The 25,825-nt window shown below is 35.7% G+C and overlaps 1 protein-coding gene across 5 annotated transcripts in view; it reads right to left on the reverse strand.

Moving 5' to 3' along the window:
* Nucleotides 1–25,825, reverse strand: part of CNTN5 (contactin 5) — a 1,356,013-nt gene that overhangs the window by 17,467 nt on the left and 1,312,721 nt on the right. For all 5 annotated transcript variants that reach the window (XM_067038233.1, XM_067038231.1, XM_067038232.1 and 2 more), the window contains one exon: nucleotides 16,823–16,932. In XM_067038233.1, the coding sequence (XP_066894334.1) occupies nucleotides 16,823–16,932 (110 nt within the window). The remainder of the gene's footprint in view (nucleotides 1–16,822; nucleotides 16,933–25,825) is intronic.

The raw sequence follows: 25,825 nt of genomic DNA on the forward strand, positions 1-25,825 counted from the left end.
TGTCCTGCCCCTAGGTTTTGTAGAACCTTTTTTTTTTTTTTTTTTTAGATTCCATATATATGTGTTAGCATACGGGGTGTGTTTTCTTCTTTCTGACTTACTTCACTCTGTATGACAGTCTCTAGGTCCATCCACCTCACTACAAATAACTCATTTATGTTTCTTTTTATGGCGGAGTAATATGCCATTGTATATATGTACCACATCTTCTTTATCCATTCATCTATCGATGTATACTTAGGTTAAATATTGAATATTTAATTTTCTGATGAATCACCACAAAATTAAACATCCCAAGTAAAAGATAAAATGTTCTGAAGTAACTGATTGTGAGAAAACAAAAATGCTAGCTGCACCAGGTAAAACCTGTGATAAATCTAAAAAATCCACACATTATTTCTCTTTCTGGCATATTGAAAAAAAGAGCTGGAGAAGTTATGACCTTCACAGTGAAATAATAATTTTATTTACCACATTTTTTTTGATGGAGGATAGGTTAAAACAGAAAAACAGAAAAATATTTGGAGTTTAACATCATGCTTATTTAGTGATTCTTAACTTAGAATTGAGGTAATATAGTATTCATAAGTCACACTGAGCCTTTGAAAGTTGAAACTTGCTCTTCATTCAATTTATTTCTTCATGATTCAATTCTATCCTGATGATAGATTTTATCAACCTATAAACTTTGAACTCTGTATGAGATCACTTGAAATGAGGTTAAAAGCATTAAAAAAGATATAAATATCTGAAACTGGAAGAATAGATAACCTGCTATTTTATCGCCCTCACACAATTGGGGATTTTTTTATGTGTGTTTATCCTTTCCTGTATTTTTATTACATATAGTTAATATAATTATTTACCTACTTTTCTTCTCTAACATTATAGTCACATATAAATATTTTCCCTTTTTTATATCAATAGTAAAAGTCTATCATATGCCTTGTGTACCAAATATCATTTAACCACTTTTCTATTGTGGAACATTTGGGTAGCTTCCAACTTTTGCTCTCTTAATTAAAATGTTACCATGAATATGTTCATGTACATTTTTTCCACATATTGGAATAATTCCCCAGAATAGAATTCCAGACAGGTGATTATGGGGTCTAAGATTATTGAAATTTTTATGCTTTTGATACAAAAATGCCACACTGGTTTTCAAATAGTTTGTACTAATTTTCATTTTCAACAAAAGTGTATGAATCTGAGAGATATGCCATAATGTTGCAAGCTCTAGGCACATCATGGTTTTGGAGTCAGAAGGCCTAAATTTTAATCTTATTTTTGATATCTATAATCTTCATATAATGGGACAAGTTACTTAACCACTGAACCTCTATAACCTTGTTTATAAAAACCTCAGTTTTATGAATAGTTTTAGACAGCACCCTTACTGTCACCCAACTACTTGAACTATTTTGTTTCTTGATGGTTTAACATTTCTGATTTTTGTAATTTGTAAATCTGTTTCCTTTATTGCTATCCTTCATATTGTTTTGTTTTTTGACTTTGTTCCTCCAAATTATGTAATATTAATAGTGGCAGGCAGGAAGCATTAATTCTGAGTCAGCTGATACCTTTAAGATTGTAGATTTGAACCTAAATCTAGATGGCTTTTCTTAGTAGATAACCCATTTTTTTCCAAAGTTGATTCTCCATAATGATGATTTTTAACTAAGCAGATAACATATTCAATTATCTGATGTGATGATTCTAAGATATCCATGTCATACACAGTCTGGTTCCCTTACATGAAATTATAGGATCTAAAATCCATGATTGCTGTTATATGGAGTCAGTGGTTACTGGATGAGCTATGAACTTTCCCCTCCTTCCCAGTCTTCATTCAGTCATATATATATAATATTGAAGAATTCTTCCTAGTATTTTATATTCTCCTGTCTGATTTTTGTTACCTGTTAGATTTTAAAAATACAATTCTTAGCTCCTGTATTCACCCATTTTTTTTTGTTTTGTTTTGTTTGTTTGTTTTTTTTGCGGTATGCGGGCCTCTCACTGTTGTGGCCTCTCCCGTTGCGGAGCACAGGCTCCGGACGCGCAGGCCCAGCGGCCATGGTTCACGGGCTTAGTTGCTCCGCGGCATGTGGGATCTTCCCGGACCAGGGCACGAACCCGTGTCTCCTGCATCGGCAGGCGGATTCTCAACCACTGCGCCACCAGGGAAGCCCTTCACCCGTTTTTATAATTTAAATTGCACTCAATGATCACTGCTCATTCAATAGTGTACTCCCTGAATTTAATAAAGACAGTCCTACTTTCTGCTGTTATTTAATTGCAAAACAAAAATCCGATTTTTTTCACCATTGAAAGTAATTTATTCTCTACCCTATTAAGGGTAGAGTTTTTATTTTTTTAAAAAATTTATTTATTTTGGCTGTGTTGGGTATTTGTTGCTGTGTGTGGGCTTTCTCTAGTTGTGGTGAACAGGAACTATTCTTCATTGTGATGCATGGGTTTCTCATTGCAGTGGCTTCTCTTTGTTGTAGTGCACGGGGTCTAAGTGTGTGTGGACTTCAGTAGTGTGGTGTACAGACTCAGTGTGTGGCTCATGGGCTCTAGAGCACAGGCTCAGTAGTTGTGGTGCACAGGCTTAGTTGCTCTGTGGAATGTGGGATCTTTCTGGACCAGGGCTAAAAACTATGTCCCCTGCATTGGCAGGTGGATTCTTAATCACTATGCCACCAGGGGAGCCAAAGGTTAGAGTTTTTAAAAATAATCAAAATGCATATTGAAATGTAAATATTTTACCATACTTTGAGATCTTCAAAACTATTAATTTAATTACTTTTTCAAAAAATTGTTTTGAATATGTATTATTTACCAAGCACCGTGCCTGCAGGCAACTGGGGTAATGGTGAGCCCAAAAAGACATTGCATAAGACTCATCAGGAAAAAAAGGGAGAAGACTCAAATCAACAGAATTAGAAATGACAAAGGAGAAGTAACAACTGTCACTGCAGAAATACAAAGGCTCATGAGAGACTACACAAGCAACTATACGCCAATAAAATGTACAACCTGGAAGAAATGGACAAATTCTTAGAAAAGTACAACCTTCCAAGACTGAAGCAGGAAGAAGTAGAAAATATGAACAGGACAGTCACAAGCACTGAAATCGAAACTGTGATTAAAAATCTTCCAACAAAGAAAAGTGCAGGGGCAGATGGCTTCACAGGTGAATTCTAAAAAACATTTAGAGAAGAGCTAACACCTACCCATCTCAAACTCTTCCAAAATATAGCAGAGGGAGGAACACTTCCAAATTCATTCTACAAGACCACAATCAGCCTGACACCAAAACCAGACAAAGATGTCACAAATAATGAAAATTACAGGGCAATGTCACTGATGAACATAGATGCAAAAATCCTCAACAAAATACTAGCAAACAGAATCCAACAGCACATTAAAAAGATCATACACCATGATCAAGTGGGGTTTATCCCAGAAATACAAGGATTCTTCAATATACGCAAATCAATAAATATGATGCACCATATTAACAAATTGAAGGATAGAAACCACATGATAATCTCAATAGAAGCAGAGAAAGCTTTTGATAAAATTCAAGACCGACTTATGATAAAAACTCTCCAGAAAGTGGGTGTAGAGGGAACCTACCTCAACATAATAAAAGCCATATATGACAAGCACACAGCTAACATCATTCTCAATCAATCATCTCAAAAGATGAAAACATTTCCTCTAAGATCAGGAACAAGACAAGGGTGCCCACTCTCATCACTATTATTCAACTTAGTTTTGGAAGTTTTAGCTATGGCAATCAGAGAAGAGAAAGAGAAAAAAAGGGAATCCAAATTGGAAAAGAAGAAGTAAAACTGTCACTCTTTGCAGATGACATGATACTATACACAGAAAATCCTAAAGATGCCACCAGAAAACTACTAGAGCTAATCAATGAATTTGGTAAAGTAGCAGGATACAAAATTAATGCACAGAAATCTCTTGCATTCCTATACATCAATAACAAAAAATCAGAAGGAGAAATTAAAGAAACACTCCCATTTTCCTTTACAACAAAAATAGTAAAATATCTAGGAATAAACCTACATAAGGAGGCAAAAGACCTGTATGCAGAAAAGTATAAGACACTGATGAAAGAAACTAAAGATGATACAAACAGATGGAGAGATATACCATGTTCTTGGATTGGAAGAATCAACATTGTGAAAATGACTATACTACCCAAAGCAATCTGCAGATTCAATGCAATCCCTATCAAAATACCAATGGCATTTTTCACAGAACTAGAAAAGAAATTGTACAATTTGTATGGAAACACAAAAGACCATGAATAGCCAGAGCAATCTTGAAAAAGAAAAATGGAGCTTGAGGAATCAGGCTCTTGACTTCAGAATATATTACAAAGCTACAGTAATCAAGACAGTATGGTACTGGCACAAAAACAGAAATATTGATCAATGGAACAGGATAGAAAGTCCAGAGATAAACTCACACACATATGGTCACCTTATCTTTGATAAAGGAGGCAAGAATATATAATGGAGAAAAGACAGCCTCTTCATTAAGTGGTGCTGGGAAAACTGGACAGCTATATGTAAAAGAAAGAAATTAGAACCCTTCCTGACACCATACACAAAAATAAACTCAAAATGGATTAAAGACCTAAATGTAAGGCTAGATACTATAAAACTCTTAGTGGAAAACATAGGTAGGACATTCTATGACATAAATCACAGCAAGATCATTTTTGACCCACCTCCTAAAGTAATGGAAAAACAACCAGAAATAAACAAATGGGACCTAACAAAACTTAAAAGCTTTTTCACAATAAAGGAAACCATAAACAAGACAAAAAGACAACCTTCAGAATGGGAGAAAATATTTGCAAATGAAGCAATTGACAGAAGATTAATCTTCAAAATATACAAGCAGCTCATGCAGCTCAATTTCAAAATAACAAACAACCCAATCTATAAATGGTGGAAGACCTAAACAGACATTTCTCCAAAGAAGATATATAGATTGCCCACAAGCACATGAAAATTTGCTGAACTTCACTAATTATTAGAGAAATGCAAATCAAAACCACAATAAGGCATCACCTCACACCAGTCAGAATGGCCATCATCAAAAAATCTAGAAACAATAAATGCTGGAGAGGGTGTGGAGAAAAGGAACCCTCCTGTACTGTTCATGGGAATGTAAATCGATACAGCCACTATGGTGAACAGTATGGAGTTCACCATACTGGAGTATGGAAGTTCCTTAAAAAACTAAAAATAGAACTACCATATGACCCAGCAATCCCACTACTGGTAATATGCCCTGAGAAAACCATAATTCAAAAAGAGATATGTACCCCAATATTCATTGCAGCACTATTTACAATAGCCAGGACATGGAAGCAACCTAAGTGTCCATAGACAGATTAATGGATAAAGAAGATGTGGCACATTTATGCAATGGAATATTACTCAGTCATAAAAAGAAATGAAATTGAGTTATTTGTAGTGAGGTGGATGGACCTAAAGCCTGTCATACAGAGTGAAGTAAGTCAGAAAGAGAAAAACAAATACCATATGCTAACACGTATATATGGAATCTAAAAAAAAAAAATCGTTCTGATGAACCTAGGGGCAGGACAGGAATAAAGATGCAGATGTAGAGAATGGACTTGAGGACACAAGAGTGTAAGGGGCAGCTGGGACGAAGTGAGTGAGTAGCATTGACATATATACATTACCAAATGTAAAATGGATGGCTAGTGGGAAGCTGCTGCATAGTAAAGGGACATCAGCTTGATGTTTTGTGACAACCTAGAGGGGTGGGAGGGAGGCTCCAGAGGGAGGGGATATGGGTATATATGTATACATATAGCTGATTCAGTTTGTTGTACACAGAAACTAACACAACATTGTAAAGCAATTATACTGCAATAAAGATTTTAAAAATTATAAAAAAACCCTTTTTTTAAATGTAAAAAAACCCACAAAAGTTATAGTTACATTAGAATAAAAATATTAAATAGGGATAAATCTAAGGAAAGATTTGCAAGGTCAGTGTAGACAAAGATCAAAGAAGGCTTAAAAAAAAGAGGAATATAATAATCATGGATTAGATTTAATATTGCAAGTGGATAATTCTACCAAAATTTTTCTCTGTACTCAGCTCTATTCAAAACAGACTCAAACTGCAAACAGACCTAATGTCCATCAATGGAAGAATGATAAATAAATTGTAGGATACTAACAAATGAAATTTAGGAGAAAACACATAACAATATGGATGAATATTACTGATATAATGTTGAGTGAAAAATACAAGACATAAAAAGTTCCATATGATTCCCAAAACTAGTAAAACCAATCAGAAGTCAGGATACTGGGTTTTTGATTTTGTTTTTGGTGGGGGTGTGGGGTTAAGAATAAGGATAATGACTATAAGACACAAAAGGTGATTCTCTAGCTCTTACTAATGTTTTGTTTCCTGACCTGGATTGTGGTTACACAGTTATGTTCACTTCGAGATAATTCACTGAGCTGTACATTTATGATTTGTGCACTTTTCTATATGTAGATTAAAAAATGTCTTGCTCTTTGAAAATAAAGTCTCAGCCATTTTGTAATTAGCAAATAGTCAATTAGTAATTGGCATTTTTATAATGCTAAGCATGTCTTTTGCAAAGCTTCCTTTTTGTGTGTGTTCAAACACCTTATAATATTTCTATATTTCTTAGTATAGTAAGCAAGACCATGTCTGTATCTATTTCTTCAACACTCATTGAATTAGGACCTCTATGCCACAAGTATGTTGTCCGGTGCTTAAGATAAAAACCCAACCCTCAAAAGGAAGATTTTGTTGCAATTTTGTATTTCTCATATGGGTCATTCTAAGAGATTGTCAACAAAAATATTCCAAATATTTGTAAAATTAAATGGGTTGATGTCTACATTTGTTATTTTATTTTTTGCATGTATGTTTTCTGTGTACAAATGTGTATTACGTAACAGAGAGTGAGATTGTGGATGGACATGATGAGCTCAGGATGGCTGCGTTTAGGAGTAAAGAAAAAAACCTTGTTTAGAGCTCACACAGTAAATTACCATTTGTGTCAAAGAGTGAAAAAATAGGAAATACTTCTGAATATGATAAAATATGTCATCCATACATACCCTTTTGGTTCTTCATGTGGGTAAAGCAATATATTCAGGCATATATTTTAATATTCTTGAAAATAAAATGGTTTAAAAAGTTTTAGTAGAAGAAAATATGAAATGTGGTTTGGCTTAGATAATTTTCTCCATGAAGCAATGTATTTAGAAGTAAATGCAACAGAAACACAGTATACACTGAGTTATTCATTACTTTCTAAAAGAATTCTAAAGTGTTGCCTTTCAATAGGACAGGGGAAGGAACAAGTTAAGCAACTGTTACATCTTCAAGTTACTTCTATAATTTCCTTTTGATCTGCTGATTTTTTAAAATCATAAATAGTTTTAGTTAGCCTCCCAGTCTCTGAAAATAACCTAAGAATGGAATCTAATGATAGAGACATGAAAGCTATTTGATTTTTCCAGAGTCTGCAGAATTTCAGAAAAGGGAGGGTAGAAGCATTTCTTCTCACTGTTTAGTTTTTTATATTCTTATTTTTATACAGTCATAACAAAAAGCCAAAGGAGAATCTGTAAAACAGCTGCTACCCATACACCATATGGAAAATAAAACAGCCTTTGTTTTAGCCTTTTGGTACCTGGTTTCATTTCGGTTTCTTTTCCCCCTTTAATTTATGTCTGAAATTCCATTTTACACACACACACACACACACACACACTCACACACACTCACCTTTGCATCCTCTGCTATACAAATTAAATGTAATCTGCCTAGTATGAGTTATTGTCAAACAGCAGTGAGGACCATTTTTTTTTTTTGTCTCCTGCTTTGATGATTAGAGTCAGCTCATAAAATAAAAACAACAATCTCATCCCTTTTCCCCTTAAGAAATCCCCACTACAACTTACTTTATAGAGCAAAACACAATTAGTGTCTTTTCAGTGCAATCAATAAGTCGAAATGGCTTTAATGACATGTCTAAAATGAACTTCTGAGTTACATACCCTCTGGAAGTACTAAAATAAATACATGCAAGTCTTGAATATAGCCTGGGAAAAGGAGTTGTTAGGGGTGTGTGTGTCTTTTAGTGAGAATTGTAAAGTGGGACAAGTTGTTTTGCCTTTTGTTCTTCTTCATAATAAGCATGAAAAAGTTAAGAATTAGGACTAGAATACTGTGTACTTTTCCCCCTGCTATAAAAATACATTGTCGCTTATTATTGAAATGAACCCAGCCATTAAAAAAATACTTAGTAATACTCTTCCAAAAAGGTCACAATGAATATAAGCACCATTAATTTGATAATCATGGGGAATTTTGTTTCACAGGCAGAATATACAATATAATATTTAAAAATATGTCTAAAAATTTCCTTTTTATTTTATTCAGTAAAATTTTTATCGATTGATTTATTGTTTTATTTAGGAAAATTGAGGACATTTAGGGACAGAAGCATATGCTCAAGCAAACAGAAACTTATGCCCATGGAGGGCATTGGCATGGATTTATCCTACTAGTGTTTCCTCAGAGGATCAGGATGCTAAGGAATCCCAGGGTAATTATGGACATAAGAATTGTATTGTTCCAATGTCTTCCTCTCTGCCTTTTGCTTATTTAAATTGTCCACAAACATCTCTCAGTATTAAACTGTGATTTTTTTTAAGAGCAGGGACTAGATCTTAATAGTTTTTGCATTTCCACTGCCTAGAACAGTGCCTGAGAATAAATGCTTGATAAGTGAAGGAATAACAAATATTAATCATCCAACATTGCATTATAACCCAATTTTCTTTGTCATTCCTTCCAATTTGGGAAAATCAGAGAAAAGATGATGAAATTTGGCCCTATTTTTCTTTAGTCTTTTTTCTTGCTAGACTGGCATCTGCTCTTATTTTGTATGCACATAAAAATCCCAGTGTTCTAGGAACAGCTTTAGAGACTCTGCTCTATGATTCAGGAATTACCATTCACAGGACACTTAATGCTGGTGGGTTCATAAATTCAAAATTGAAACTAATAATTTATTTGCATGAGCCAATGACAGGGATGGCAATCGAGATGGGGCAGTCATGATAATTCAAAAATCAGTCATTCAATAAATATAGCTCACTTCTGATTTTCAATCATGCTGCATGTCATAAGCTAGAAATTTCACATATCTCAATGTCAATGCTTTCTACATTTAGCCTCTGTAGCCATGAAATCTCAAGCTACTTCCATGTAAGTAAACAAAATTCTCAAATAGGCTGTTTTAAGAGAATGTCAACAAAATTGTTCAACTGTATTTGTGAAATACAATTAGATGGAGTGGTGTCTATATTTGTGATTTCATATTCTTTCTTATTTCCTCAGATGGTCATTTTTGTGACGTAGTATAAGACTTGTACAATAAAAGGCAGCCTTGCAAACTTGTTGAAAAGACCACTTTTTTTCTTTTCATAGCAGAATTCGAATCTAGCCTAATTGTGACATTTAGAAATGTCCATGGGTGGACTCACTTTGAAATTAAAGGGGATGATATTACTAAAATTTCCTGAAGCCTCTTACCATAAAGTCATTTTGTTTTCTGGAAGGCTAGGGGCTGTCATCATTCTGACTCTATCTTTATGCATAGCTATTTCTACCATATCAATTGCTTTGACCATTCTATTAGATGGCAATTAGTCATTTTAATAACAAAAAGTTTGATTTGAATTAATTGGTTAATGTATTTGAAAGTGTAAGCTAGCTGCAGACGAACATAGTTTAAGTCAAAATGCTTGACTCATTATTTGGTAAACAAATTAGAGTGTAAAGGAGGCTTCCTTGTAAAGGACAAAAATGGCAAATGTAGGTAGGTAATTGACAGTATCAGGGAAAGCCTTCTACTGAGATCCTTACAGCTGCCCTATAGGACTGGCTACATCAGGGAAAAGAATGTCAAAACCAAGACATCAAACAAAAGGAGCTACAAGGCCTTACCAAAAAACAAAAATGAAAGAAAGAAACTGAAATAAAGTCTCCCTTGCTAGACTGTGAACTTCATAAGGACAGGGACTCTGTCTATTTTACTTATTGTTTTACCCCACGCACTGCACCAAGACTTAGCAGGCATTCAATAAATATCACGTGGATAAGTAAGTGAATGAATAATAAATGATAACTGAGATTCAGACAAAACACACAGAAAGTCAGATCAGGGACAAACGAGGTCCAAATCTGACTGACATTCCAGCTCACAATTAGAATCAGGCTGTGAGTCAATTGAGGAGCATACAGGGGAAGGAGAGCACAGTGATGGGAGCTTAGAAGGGGGATGGAGAGTTATGATTCTAATGTATATCAAGACACCTTGATATCCTGACAAGAGACTTAAATGATTTCACAACAAACAAATGTGTTGCTGGTCTGGAGTTCTGAATTGAGGTTCTCTCCAAACTGCTGCCACTAGCCATTATTTAGATAGAAGTAATATTCTTAAGGGTATTTGATGTCTACAACCTGAAGTAACTAAACTGATAACACAAGGGATATTGGTCACTTATTTAACTGTGAAAACTTCCTGAAGATCACCAGTAACTGCTAAACCCAATAGAAACTTTTCTGCTTTCATCTCGATCTCTTAGCAGGTGTAAACACAGTTGACCGTTTCCTTCTTTTTGATTAGCTCTTTTAGTTTCTTTTATACCTCACACACTTGATTTTCTCTCCATCAAGATGATCTCTCCTTGTCACTCTCTGTGCTGATTCCTTTCCTTCAGCTAAATTTCTACATGCTGATTGCACCAGGACACAGCTTATCTCCCCCTTCATTCCTGCTCTTATCCTCTCCTTTCCTCTACTCCCTTCTGGGAATTTGTCCTTAGGTGATTTAATGTAATAGAATGGCTTTAAATACCACCTTTATGATTGCCCCCTTTATGTCTTCAGCCCCGATCTCTTAATTAGACTCCAAACTCACATATCCTATTGCTTATCTGACTTATCCTCTTAAATTTCCAATAGGCATCTCAAATTTAATTTAGCCCAAACAGACTTCTTTATTTCCCATTTTCAAATCTCTTCTTTGTCCAGGTTTTCCCTTTAAATTTTAAAAATTTTATTATTATTATTTGGTAAATCGTACCACTATTCATCCATTTGACCAAGGCCATGATGTAGGAATCATCATTTTCCTTCCCTCCACATCTGATCATTCAGAAAATCCTGCCAGACCCGCCTCTAAAGTATGTCTACCTTTCTCTTACTCCACTGTTATGACCTTAGTCTAAGTTATCATCATTTCTTGCATGGATTATTGCAATGACCTCCTAACTTCTACTCTTGACCTTTCTCCCCTCACCCTTTCATTCTGCATGGAATAGCTGCCAGAGTAATATTTTTTTTAATGTAAATCAGACATTGTCACTCTCCTCCTAAAATTGTCCCAATGGCTTTTCATTGTATTTGAAATAAAATACACACTCTTCTCATAATCTATATATCCCTACATAATATTGTGTCTGCCCACCTAACTCTCTGACTACTTCAAATTTCACTCACATCGCTGTTCACCAAGGTGTAGTTGCTCTACTTCCTTCTGTTCCTTAAGTGAATCAGGTGTGTTCCACCTTTGCACTTCTACATGTATTGTTATCTAAGTTTATTTTTCTCACATTTATTTATTTATTTATTTATTTTCTCACATTAGGATGCAGTATTCATAAGAGCGGGACCTTTTCCATCGTATTCACACATTCAATTCAGGAAAAACCGGAGACGTGACCAAAAACACTGTCTCTACTATTTTCAGAATGGCACAGGACTGGTAGCGGTTATAGTAACTAACTACTTTAGACATTGCAGGTAAAGCTGCAGTTATGGCTAGAAAAGTGACTCACAGGATTGATATGATAAGTACATAAAACTTGAAACCAGTCTCATTGGTTTTGGTGACAAAAATAATACTTGTTTCATCGTCATCATGCTCAGAATTCTACTATTAGTAAATACAACTAGGATTGTGGTCGGGATAGAATAGAGGAGGGAGATAGTAACGAGATAAAATATTAAATATTATTAAGCTAAAATATTAAACATTAGGGGTTACTACATTTTAGAAATATTTAGTTCAGGAGATCTTTTTACTGAAAAGACAGACGAGGAGACAATGAAAACAGTAAATTCTGGGATGGGTAAGGTGAAGAGCAGAGGTAGAGCTTTTCTTAAAGGGATAGAGAGTAGAAAAAATAGGGGGTGGGAGTGATGCTGGTAAGTTTTACTTATATCACATTTATTTATTTTTGAAATTATTTATTTTTGAATTGTATTTTATTTCATTCTTTATACAGCAGGTTCTTATTAGTTATCTATTTTATACACATCAGAGTATACATGTCAATCCCAATCTCCCAGTTCATCCCACCACCACCACCACACCCCCCGCCCCGCTTTCCCCTCTTGGTGTCCATACGTTTGCTCTCTATATCTGTGTCTCTATTTCTGCCTTGCAAACCGGTTCACCTGTACCATTTTTCTAGGTTCCACATATATGCGTTAATATACGATATTTGTTTTTCTCTTTCTGACTTACTTCACTCTGTATGACAGTCTCTAGGTCCATTCACATCTCTAGAAATGACCCAATTTCACATTTATTTTTAAAATCTACATGCAGCTATACACTTATGAGACAGTATATCTTTTTTTTTTTTTTTTTTTTTTTGCGATACGTGAGCCTCTCACTGTTGTGGCCTCTCCCGTTGCGGAGCACAGGCTCCGGACGTGCAGGCTCAGCGGCCATGGCTCACAGGCCCAGCCGCTCCGCGGCATGTGGGATCTTCCCGGACCAGGGCACGAACCCGTGTCCCCTGCATCGGCAGGCGGACTCTCAACCACTGCGCCACCAGGGAAGCCCGAGACAGTATATCTTATAATAAAAGAGTCTTTGCTGATTATATTTTACTTAAAATAACGGTTGTGTCATATTTGGTCATTGAATTATATAAAGTTTTAATTATTTTCTGATAATGGAAAGCATACATTTGATTTTCCCATTAACAAGATATTGTTTTCTTTTTTTTTCGGTAACAAGATGCCATCTTTTTAAAAATACAGTTTATAATGCACTATAAAATACTATAAATGTTACTGTGCCCATGGAAGCTGTGTTGTTTCTTTATGTAAAAATAGTTGTCAGAATTTGTGTTGATTTACTTTAAATAAAATTCAGTCAATGTAATGATTGGTCCAGAATTTGATTAAATGCTATTAACATATCCTCAAAGATATTCCATTTTTGCTTTTGATAAGTTGTTTTGAATAAAATATATTTAGAGAAAATTTTGTGCTCTGACACTCTTGAGTGCCATGCTCGAGTGATCTTGGTCTTGATCTCTAGTAAAACCTTGATCACCAGCATTTTGTAAAACCCTTCTCACCATGGTCAGTAAGGTCTCTGCGTGGTCATACCCATTGGGCAATCTCAGGCCTCATCTTTCTGAATTTCTTAGCAGCACTTGACTCAGTAGAACACTCCATTTTAAAATTATTCTCTTGGCTTCTGAACTTCTTTAATGTCTTCTATAGTTTCTTTGGCATATCCTCTTTCTTTCTTGAGTTCCAAATGATGAGGCGCCATAGGGCTCAATTCTCAGACATCTTTATCAACATTCAGTGATGTCAGCCAGCACATGTATAAAAACCATTTATATATTGAAGATTCCTCAGAGTTATAGCTCTGTCTCTAACCTTTCTCTTAAAATAAGACTTACTTGATAGCTCTTTTTTGTAATAAAATAAAATAAAATAAAAGGCTTATAACATTTAACACATTAAACCAGAATCTTTGATCTTTTTCTCTAAAATATGCTCTTCTCCATCAGTTCCTTATGTATGTGAATGATTTGTCATTCTCCCAGCTTCTTGGGTCAAAAGCTCTGGAATTAACTTTGACATAGTCCACATTCAATTCACAATCAAATCATGCCACACTTCCACTCAAAATATAACTTAAAAGGTCCACTTCTCATCAATTCCTCCTCTACCGTTCTAGTTGAAAGCAACTTCATTGTCTGCTAGGATAGAAGGACCAGTTCTCCACTGCTCTACCTGAGGTCCTCTCTAGAGTCTGTTCTTCACCCTCTAGACCAAGAGATGCTTTTAAAATATGAGTCAGAGGCTGACTTGACTCTCTGTTCATAATCGTTAATGGCTTTTCCTTATACTGAAGATAAAATCTAAATTCGTTTTCCTGGTTCACAAGACTGAATATAACCTGGTTGTTGTCCTGGCGATTTTTCCTGCTACCACTCTTCCTGTTGTTCACTGTTATCTAGCCAAAATCGCTCCTCTTCTGTTCTTTGAACAAAGCCAGCATGCTCTTAAGACAGAGCCTTTGAGTTTGCTGTTCTCTCTGCCTCTCTCTCTCTCTTTCAATCATGTCAAATGTCACAACCTCAGAAAGGTTAATTCCTCAAACCTCTATAAACAGCAGACTCTCACTCTACCTTCTTGTGCATACTATTTTTCTGCACAGCATTCATCATAAACTGAAATTATATCACACATTTATTTGTTAGCTTGTTTATGGTTTGCCTTCCCTACTACAACATAAGCTTCATGAGGACAGGGACTTTAATTTGCTCATTTTTTTATCCCGAGCATCTAGCTCAGTGTCTTCTAATTAGTAGGCCTCCAATAAAAATTTGTTGAAAGAATGAATGAATGATGATTTATATTTAGAAAGAGAACCATTGTTCACAAGCTTAAATCTTACGTGATCTCTGTAGGACCTCATAGAAAGCTGTTATTACAGGTGAATCACGGTGGGAATATGAATGTTATGCTATTAGGACAGGCAGAAAAAAAGTTGAGGGTGACTGGCTGTGTGACAGGAGTACCACTTTGAGATGTAGAAGCCTGGATCCTCACTCTTCTGAACACCAGAATACACTTTATTGCTTACTACAAGTATGCACACCAGATGTTCTGATTCAGAGGTCTAGGTGGACCTATACTCATGTAATTGTTTTAGGTTGAGTTCCATAGAAGCAGAGCTTGAGACAGGGATTTGAATGATGTGATTTCCTGTGAGAGTGCTTGCAGGTGAATCTATAAGGAAGAGAGGAAAAGAGGATGGGAAGTAGAAGGAACTGAGCAAGAGTGTGGTCCCAGGTGATCTAGCCTTGGCCTGATGTACACAACAAAGGCTCTGGATCATAAACTGCACCATAAAGTTGTTTCCTCCTTGAAGCAAGGGACCAGTAGCAGTCAGTATCAGCCAGTCATTGACCTTGGGTTGCTTGATTGTGGGGTTGGTACCTTTTCAGGTAAGGCATCACCCCTTAGTGGAGGTCAGTTCTCCAGAGGGGAAGATGAAAACCATTCATAGCCAACACTCATAGCAGCTAGGGGATGGTGCCCTAGCTGCTATGAATGCTATGATGGTGCCCAGTGAAGGGGAGCAGGGCAGGCCACCCCAATGTTTTCTACAGTGAGAACTAAAGGGACTGTTTGTGAAGCACAGATATTCATTTGTTCAACAAATATTTATTGTAGCTGTCCTGAGCCAAGTACTACCAGTCCTGGGATTCACTGGTGAACAGACATGGTCCCTGCAGCATGGCTAAGGAGAAAAAGATATTTTAATAAAACAAACATGCAATCCTGATATGACACATATTGAATTATCACCAAATAATGAACTGAAGCAAGACTGTAGAAATAAATCCATGATATTGTATAGGTAATGGTTTCATATAAATGATCTTTGCTGTAACTCTTAGAAAGATTGTATAAACTCTTAATCACTGTAATCTTTATTGCTGGCTGTATATTAATCAAATAGTTCTTAGCCATTATTTGAAAACTCAAATATAATAAAGTATTGTGTTTTAGCCTGGAAACCATGTTGGTTTACAAGTCCTATATTTGGTCATTGTTTAAAAATCAAGAGGATTTTCTCTTAGTGGCAGTTGAAACAGAGGAAGAGTAAACATTAAAAAGTTTAAACACAACTAAGATCCTCAGTTGGATGCTAATTCTTTTTTGTATTTTATAAATTACTCCCCTAATCCTTTCCCTCACTGGCAAAGGCAAGAACAAGAGCTGTATGAAAGTTCTTGTTTTTGTGGAATACTCAAGTTCACAGACTGCCCACAATCCTTTAGTCCATGTGCAGGATATAATTTTATTGAAGTCAATGAATTGTTATAAAATGTTCACCACTATAAAGCTGGTGTAACTATGTTTCAAAACAGTAAAATTTGAAGGACAAAAAGTCATTTGAGTGAATAGGTACAGATCACTAAGTTCCAGGCAAATTCGAGAAGTTAGTATACGAGGTAAGATCTGCCATGAACAATATAATAGGAAAACTTGTTTCATACATTAAATTATTAGAGAGAAATACACAAAAAGTGTTTTTAACCACCAATAAATTGGATACCAGTAAATATCAAACTGTAGCTCCTGGTTTTTAATCTAAAGGTCTGTTTTCTTTCTTTCTTTTTTTTTTAAAAATCTTTGCCCAGTGCTATGGAAACTACTATATTGAAAAATAAGCTAACTAATGAGCAACATAATACATGTCAGTAGAATAGTATATTTCTCATTTCTTTTCCATAGAGTGAAATTTCAAAGGAATGTAATTCTGTTGAAGTGTCACCAAACAATTTCTTTAAGAGAGTACAGTGCCAGCAGAAATAACAAGGCTTATTTTCAGTAATTCTGTTCATACCTCAAATCCCTGTGGTCTTCCTAGACTCTCTTTAATATGCTTCCATGCAACAAGAATCTCTGACACAGACACACTTGTAGCCTTGACATCTGTGGGAGCAGCAGTGGGTTCTGTATGAAGGAAAATGGAAATAATAAACCACAATGGTAACAAGTTATGCATACCAAAGCATTGCACCTGAATATGTCAGGTGTTACTTCCTTCTATCTGATTTTTGAAATGAAGTGCTGTGATGATTATGAAAAGCACAGCAAGAAAAAAAGATGTTCTTTATGGATTTCTACACTGTGTCCAAGTCTCATCAGTACCTTACCAATGACAAATAACTAATCTAGCAAGACAAGTAAAGAAGATCTTTATCCTTGGTTTAACTAGGACATTTCTGGAGAAGGTAAATTGTCTGACTTAAATTGTCTGCCAGTCTAGCATAATGATCAAAAGAATGGACTAGGAGTCAGGCTTGGATTTTTTTGTTGCTGTTGTTGTTGATTTTTGTCTTCCAAAAAATTACTTACCTTCAGACAAGTTGCTTTACCTCTTCCTGAGCTCCAGTTCCATCTTCTGTCATTTGGGCATATTGAGAGTACTTAGCTCATAAACTTTTAAGGTTAATTTTAATTGAAATAATACATATAAATTATTTAGCATAGTGCTTGGCACTTAAAACATTCATTCACAAAATGTCACTTTTTATTTTATGTTTTTACCCTGTGAAGGCACAAACAGAATCTAAATTTCATTAGATTTCTTTTGTTGTTCCAACCACAAAGCTACATTTCCATGATTGTGTAAGGAATGTGTTATGATATTTAAAAGGCATGCATTGACTTTTAAGACAGACACAGACCAAAAAGGAAAGTCCCCGAAGGTCTCGGTGCTGCTGTGCTGTTGCTCAAAACCTCCTTTTCATTCATTCCTATGCTCAGTGACCTTTCTCACTACTTTTTTTTTTTTTCAAATACACCATGTCTGACTGGTATCCATCAAGAGGTGCACTTTATTTGAGGTTGTACTCTATGTGAGGAACAAAATATTTTCAGCTTTGACATTGCTGAATCATAAATAGTGTGTCACAAACACACGTTAAATGAAATGGAGGAATAAAGGCCATAAGTTAGTTCAACTAGTCTATACAAAGTCGATTTCAAAAACCCCTACCCCATAAAAATTGTAGAGGCTTTTTGATTCTAACCCCATATCACTGGTAAGACTTCAGATGAAACTGTTGACTATATATATATATATATATATATACATACACACACACACACACACACACACACACACACACTTTTTTTTTTTTTTTTTTTTTTTTTAGATTCAGGGAGCCATACTGCAAAGGCAGAGTTCTAAATAAAATTTTTAAGTCTTAGTCATATAAAGGGAATTATTGAGTTGGCCAAATATTTTGTTTGGTTTTCCCGTAAGATGTTATGGAAAAACCCGAATGAACTTTTTGGACAACCCAATGTAACCATTTGCTGAGATTTTTCCTTTTCTAATGGAAGGACGGTGACCACATATCTACCTGGAGAGCCTTTATATATTATTAATTGAAAAATATAAGTAAAAAACATCTACCCTTGTTACTGTAAAAAAGCACACAGAAGACTTTTTCAAAGGTGCATGTTTGCACTGAGCAATGATTTTTCTTTTGGTAAAGCTTTCATTAAAATTATATACTATATTTGTGTTAGTTCAAAGTGCTTTGGTAAATTCACATTAATCTTTACACAGAAGCTGACATTAGTTTCTGCCATGGTATAAATTGTCATTTCTCATTCTGCCCTCTGAATATCTTTTATTTTCTTTTGCTCAATGGTTTCCTTCATCCCACTTTCCAACTGCCTATTATTTGTGCATCTACCAGTTTAAAAAAAAAAAAAAACAAACTCTGAAAAGCTTCTACTTTTATTTCATTCTAGAATTCTGTTCAGCAGACCTGCAACAAAATTATTTTTTCATTGCTATTTAACAGGAGTTAAAATTCTTTATTTTGCAAGTAAATACTCATGTTCTTAAGTGTGTATAATCTGATCTCCAGGATTTAGGATATGATTTATTTCAAAGAAACCCACCCTTTGAATATCATTTGTTATTTGGAAGAAGTTTTGCTTATCATTTTAGTGAATGCATTGTAGAGATTTGTGTGACAAATGCCTTCTTTCAACTTTTTTTTATTATTGAGGCAATTACATCTGTGTCAAAAGAGATTGCAGGGCTTCCCTGGTGGCGCAGTGGTTGAGAGTCCGCCTGCCGATGCAGGAGACACGGGTTCGTGCCCTGGTCCGGGAAGATCCCACATGCCGCGGAGCAACTAAGCCCGTGAGCCATGGCCGCTAGGCCTGCGCGTCCGGAGCCTGTGCTCCGCAACGGGAGAGGCCACAACAGTGAGAGGCCTGCATACCGCAAAAAAAAAAAAAAAAATAAAAAAGAGATTGCAGGGGGATAAATAATTTCAGAAGCACAAAATATGTGGTTGGATGGCAGCCTTTCGATCTCTCTTTACCACTAGAGAAAGAAATTTCTCTCCCAGCTTTCTGTAGCACTACACAAGTTTAAGTACTTTTAAAATAGAATGACGAAGGTTTTAAAAAAGTAAAAAATAAAGAAAAATATTCAGAAAATTTTCCCCAAACCAGCACCCTAATTTCTATTTAAAACCTCTAAGTTTTTAAAATCCAGGTCAGACACAAGAAGACATTTCACAGTTGCACTCACGGTGGATAGATATTATAGTTGCATCAAATGAATGAGAGTAAATGAAACAAGAATCGAAGAGTCATTTTTTATTTTTTTCACCTTCTGGATGTAAATAATATCAGAAGACCCATGCTGCTGCATTGGAAATTTAAGCATGTAAAAAAGTGACCTCATTCAGTTTACTTCCAAAAGTTTCAATTTGTATGGTTTATTAGCCAGTGAATATTTTCATGTGTATCAAAAAGTTTGTCTGCAGGCAAGAGTAACTGACTAGATCACAGAATGTCTGCTTTGAATTGGAGCTAGCTTTCCTGTTTGGGCATCCCATTGCAATTGAATGATGGCAAGTCACAACTAGAAAGAATTTTAGAAAGTCACTTGGATCAAAGGTCACCCATAGATGGCCAGTGGGTCTTCAGCCATATTTTGTTTGCCCCAATAATCTATTAAATTAATTAATTCCAACATTCCATCTAAAAATAAGAATTTATGGCTTATTTGGGGGAAAAAGGGGGGATACAGAGTCTGAATCCTTGGGTGCTGTTAGATGAGAATTAGCAGTTGGTCCCATTAGTCAGGGCATACTCTTTTTAGTTTGCCAGATTCTCTAACAGTCTTTATTGTCTCACTTCTGGGACTACTTCACTTATTTATATTTCTTACCTGACGTCTATAGGCTTTTGAGTTACAAACCTATGTTTTAAACCCATGCCCTCATTTTTTTTTTTTTTTTGCTTAAAAAATTTTTTTTTAGTCTAAAATACTGTAAAATCACATAATTTGATTCAGAAGGCAAAGTGTCATCAGGAGCAAAATAATAAATCCAGTGCTCTTTCACTGTAAATACTTATTATTCTCTTCTAAAACTTAAAAATATGAAATTTATTGTCAATTTGATGAATGCTCCCTATCGTGAAATTGTTTAGATGCCACACACACAGAGTTCTCATTGCTCCCTCATCTTAGTGATTGTAGACTCAATGATGATTTGTGTCTCTGTAACGTTTGCACAGGCTACATTAACTGCATAAAGGAAAAAGGACTTATGAATATCATTGTATATAATAGGTACAGTTTGAAAACTTAAACATGCCCTCATTTTGCAGATGAAAAAAGTGACATAGAAACAGGTTGATTTATCCAAACTCTGCTTCTGGCTCTGAAACAGCCCCAAGTAGAACTCAGGTCTCAAGTGCTCTCTCTTCTGTTGTTTTTATTTTTTATTTTTATTTATTTATTTATTTCTGGTACGCAGGCCTCTCACTGCTGCGGCCTCTCCCGTTGCGGAGCACAGGCTCCGGACGCACAGGCTCAGCGGCCATGGCTCACGGGCCCAGCCACTCCGTGGCATGTGGGATCTTCCCGGACCGGGGCACGAACCCTTGCCCCCTGCATCGGCAGGCGGACTCTCAACCACTGCGCCACCAGGGAAGCCCCTCTTCTGTTGTTTTTAAATGGCACCAAGGAAGAAGCTGGCTCATTCTTTACCTCTTAGGGTCAGTTTTGGGGTGCAGAAGAGATTTTACAAGAAGAATATAGAGTCAATCCTCTTGCTGCACAGTTGTTTCCAAATAACTGATAGATGAATGAATGGAATAAGATTTAAAACAAACGAACAAAAATAACAAAGAAAATGGTTGAGGGGAGAATAACCAAAGGCAATAATACTAACTGCCATTTATTGAAGATTTGATATATGCCAAGCCTTATTTAAAATTCTTTATAATGTATCAATTAATCCTCCCAACAATGCTACTATCATTGTCACCATTTTTCAGATGAGGAAATCCAGGGGCAGAGAGGTTAAGCAACTTGCCCAAAGTTGCACAGCTGCTAGAGGGTGGAGAGCAGATTCGAACAGAGCAGTCAGGCCCTGACCACCACACTGTTCTGCTTCTGTGCACACATCTGTGTTTACCCCCCTGGTGCTTCTTCCTACTGCTTTCTCTTCTCCTTGCCCCACCACACCTAACTTCTCTCCAGAATATTTATGTTGGAATCCCCAGCTGGCCTCTCTAAGTCTTGCCAGAAACGACCTAAACCTCCGTCATCTCCTATTTAACCCTGCCACAAGCATACTATCAACTCCCTTTATTCCTATTTCATGGAATTTTTGATAATTTTGAACCACAGCTACACTGTTCCTCATAGATCTTGTCATATTCAGGCACCTCTAAGACTCTCCTGATCTGTAAATCACAGGATGCTTCTTGCCACTCTCTCTTCTATCTGTTATGCTTGGGTAATTTGATGAAAATTCAGGGATTTATTTGAGATTACACTAGCATTTTGTCTAATAGATTCAAAGATTTTTAAAGATTTCTCTTTTTTTTTTTCACTTATGATGATATTAATTAGGCCGTGGCTGACTCCTTCACTCCAATCTTGGGATATGAAGTGGACAGGCTGACTAATAGAATTCAGTTCCTGTTAGATTAAAAATTTTGTACAGCATTACCGTGTTCATGAATTTAGATGATACATTTGTATTAAGTGACCTAGCAGCTGGAGTTCTCCAAGTAATACGGGGGGATGTGCTTATAATATTGATTATAGTTTTGACTTCCCAGGAGGGGTGGGCAAGAGAATTAATCAAAGGACAGTTTAATAAACTCCTTGGGAGAAGGGTTATGGTTTCGTTATTTAAAAATTCAGTTAAGACAGCTGTAGCTGAACTTTTACAGGCACTAATCCAAATGGATCATCTGGCAAAGACAGGAAATTATTCCTTGTATTTTACAACTAATATGCCAATCTATTAATTTTCAAGTTCACATAAATCCCACTGAGCTCAGTTTCAGCTAAGGACTGATTTGCAGAATAACACCTCATGAAAGTCAGGTTTTAATTTGAGCTGTGGTAGCTCGATTTGCAAGAGGATAATTGCATATCATTTTCTGCAAACAAGGAGAAGCTTTTTGACTTTAATAAAAAATAAAAGCCACATATTTTTACATATAAGGAGAAAGCCAAAAAAACTAGAGAAGGTTAAATCACACCACATGTAAACAAATATTTCAACCTACAATTAATCTGTATTGAATTTCCCTCTATTTTTCTATTAGATGTATTAGATGTCTTGTTCCTGATCTTGGTGGGAATGTTTTCAGTTTTTCACCATTGAGAGCAATGTTGTCTGTGAGTTTGTCATATATGGCCTTTATTATGTTGAGGTAAGTTCCCTCTATGCCTATTTCCTGGAGAGTTTTATCATAAGTGGGTGTTGAATTTTGTCAAAAGTTTTTCTGTATCTATTGAGATGATCATATGGTTTTTATCCTTCAATTAGTTAATATGGTGTATCATATTGATTGATTTGTGTATATTGAAAAATCCTTGCATTCCTGGGATAAACCCCACTTGATCATGGTATGTGATTTTTAATGTGATTTTGGACTCAGTGTGATAATATTTTGTTGAGGATTTTTGCCTCCATGTTCTTCAGTGATATAGGCCTGTAGTTTTCTTTCTTTGTGACATCTTTGTCTGGTTTTGGTATCAGAGTGATGGTGGCCTCGTAGAATGAGTTTGAGAGTGTTCCTCTGTCTGCTATATCGTAGAAGAGTTTGAGGAGGATAGGTGTTAGTTCTTCTTTAAATGTTTGATAGAATTCGCCAGTGAAGCCATCTGGTCCTGGGTTTTTGTTTTTTTGGAAGATTTTTAAACAGTCTCAATTTCCGTGCTTTTGATTGGTCTGTTTCTATTTTCTGTTTCTTCCTGGTTCAGTCTTGGAAGGTTGTGCTTTTCTAAGAATTTGTCCATTTCTTCAGTGTTGTCAATTTTGACATAGAGTTGTTTCTAGTAATGTCTCATGATCCTTTGTATTTCTGCAGTGTCATTTGTTACTGCTCCTTTTTCGTTTCTAATTCTATTGATTTGTCTTCTCCCTTTTTTTCTTGATGAGTCTGGCTAATGGTTTATCAATTTTGTTTATCTTCTAAGAGAACAAGCTTTTACTTTTATTGATCTTTGCTATTGTTTCCTTCATTTCTTTTTCATTTATTTCTGATCTGATCTTTATGATTTCTTTCCTTTTGCTAACTTTGGAGTGTTTTTTTCTTCCTTCTCTAATTGCTTTAGGTATAAGGTTAGCTTGTTTATTTGAGATATTTCTTGTTTCTTGGGGTAGGATTCTACCCCTAAAGTTCTACTCTAAAGTTCCCTCTTAGAACTGCTTTTGCCACATCCCATAGGTTTTGGGTCATTGTGTTTTCATTTTCTTTTGTTTCTAGGTATTTCTTGATTTCCTCTTTGATTTCTTCAGTGGTCTCTTGGTTATTTAGTAGTGTATTGATTAGTCTCCGTGTGTTTGTATTTTTTACAGATTTTTTCCTGTAATTGAAGTCTTGTTTCATAGTGTTGTGGTCAGAAAAGATACTGGCTACAATTTCAATTTTCTTATATTTACGAAGGCTTGGTTTGTGACCCAGGATATGATCTGACCTGGAGAATGTGCCATGAGCACTTGAGAAGAAAATGTATTCTGTTATTTTGGATGGAATATCATATAAATATAAATTAATTCCATCTTGTTTAATGTATCATTTAAAGCTTGTGTTTCCTTATTTATTTTCATTTTGGATGATCTGTCCATTGGTGAAAGTGGAGTGTTATAGTCCCGTACTATGATTGTGTTACTGTTGATTTCCCCTTTTATGGCTGTTAGCATTTGCCTTATGTATTGAGGTGCTCCTATGTTGCTTGGATAAATATTTACAATTGCTATATCTCCTTTTTGGATTTATCCCTTGATCATTATGTAGTGTCCTTCTTTGTGTATTTTAATAGCCTTTATTTAAAAATCTATTTTTTCTGTTATGAGAATTGCTATTCCAGCTTTCTTTTGATTTCCATTTGCATGGAATATCTTTTTCCATCCCCTCACTTTCAGTCTGTATGTGTCCCTAGGTCTGAAGTGGGTCTATTGTAGATAGCATATAATACGGGTCTTGTTTCTGTAACCATTCAGACAGTGTATGGCTTTTGTTTGCAGCATTCAATCCATTTACTTTTAAGGTAGTTATCGATATGTATGTTCCTATTATCATTTTCTTAATTGTTTTGGGTTTGTTATCGTAGGTGTTTCTCTTCTCTTCTGTTTCCTGCCTAGAGAAGTTCCTTTAGCATTTGTTGTAAAACTGGTTTGGTGATGCTGAATTCTCTTAGCTTTTTCTTGTCTGTAAAGTTTTTAATTTCTCTATCGAATCTGAATGAGATCTTTGCTGGGTAGAGTAATCTTGGTTGTAGGTTTTTCCCTTTCATCACTTTAAATATGTCCTACCACTTCCTTCTGGTTTGCAGTTTCTGCTGAAAGATCAGCTGTTAACCTTATGCAGATTCCCCTGTATGTTATTTGCTTTTTTTTTCCCTTGCTGCTTTTAAATTTTTTTCTTTGTATTTAATTTTTGATAGATTGATTAGTATGTGTCTTTGCATGTTTCTCCTTGGATTTATCCTGTATGGGACTCTCTGCGCTTCCTGGACCTGATTGACTCTTTCCTTTCCCATATTAGGGAAGTTTTCAACTATAATCTCTTCAAATATTTTCTCAGTCCCTTTCTTTTTCTCTTCTTCTTCTGGGACGCCTATAATTTGAATGCTGGTGCATTTAATCCTTTTCCAGAGGTCTCTGGGACTGTCCTCAATTATTTTCATTCTTTTTTGTTTATTATGCTCAGCTGTAGTTATTTCCACTATTTAATCTTCCAGGTCACTTACCAGTTCTTCTGCCTCAGTTATTCTGCTATTGATTCCTTCTAGAGAATTTTTAATTTCATTTATTGTGTTGTTCATCATTGTTTGTTTGCTCTTTAGTTCTTCTTTGTCCTTGTTAATTGTTTCTTGTATTTTCTCCTTCCTATTTCCAAGAATTTGGATCATCTTTACTATCATTAATCTGAATTCTTTTTCAGGTAGATTGTCTATGTCCTCTTCATTTGGTTGGTCTGCTGGGTTTTTACCTTGCTCTTTCATTTGCTGTGTGTTACTCTGTCTTCTCATATTACTTAACTTACTGTGTTTGGGGTCTCATTTTTGCAGGCTACACATTCGTAGTTCCCATTGTTTTTGAGGTCTATCCCCAGTGGATAAGGTTGGTTCAGTGGGTTCTGTAGGCTTCCTGTTGGAGGGGCCTAGTGCCTGTGTTCTGGAGGATGAAGCTGGATCTTGTCTATTTGGTGGGCAGGACTGCACTTGTTGTGTGTTTTGGGTTGTCTATGACCTTATTATGATTTTAGGCTGCCTCTCTGCTAATGGGTGGGGTCGTGTTCCTGTCTTGCTTGTTGTTTGGCATAGGGTGTC

Source organism: Kogia breviceps, chromosome 7 (assembly GCF_026419965.1).
Source record: "Kogia breviceps isolate mKogBre1 chromosome 7, mKogBre1 haplotype 1, whole genome shotgun sequence".
Taxonomy (NCBI): Eukaryota; Metazoa; Chordata; class Mammalia; order Artiodactyla; family Physeteridae; genus Kogia; species Kogia breviceps.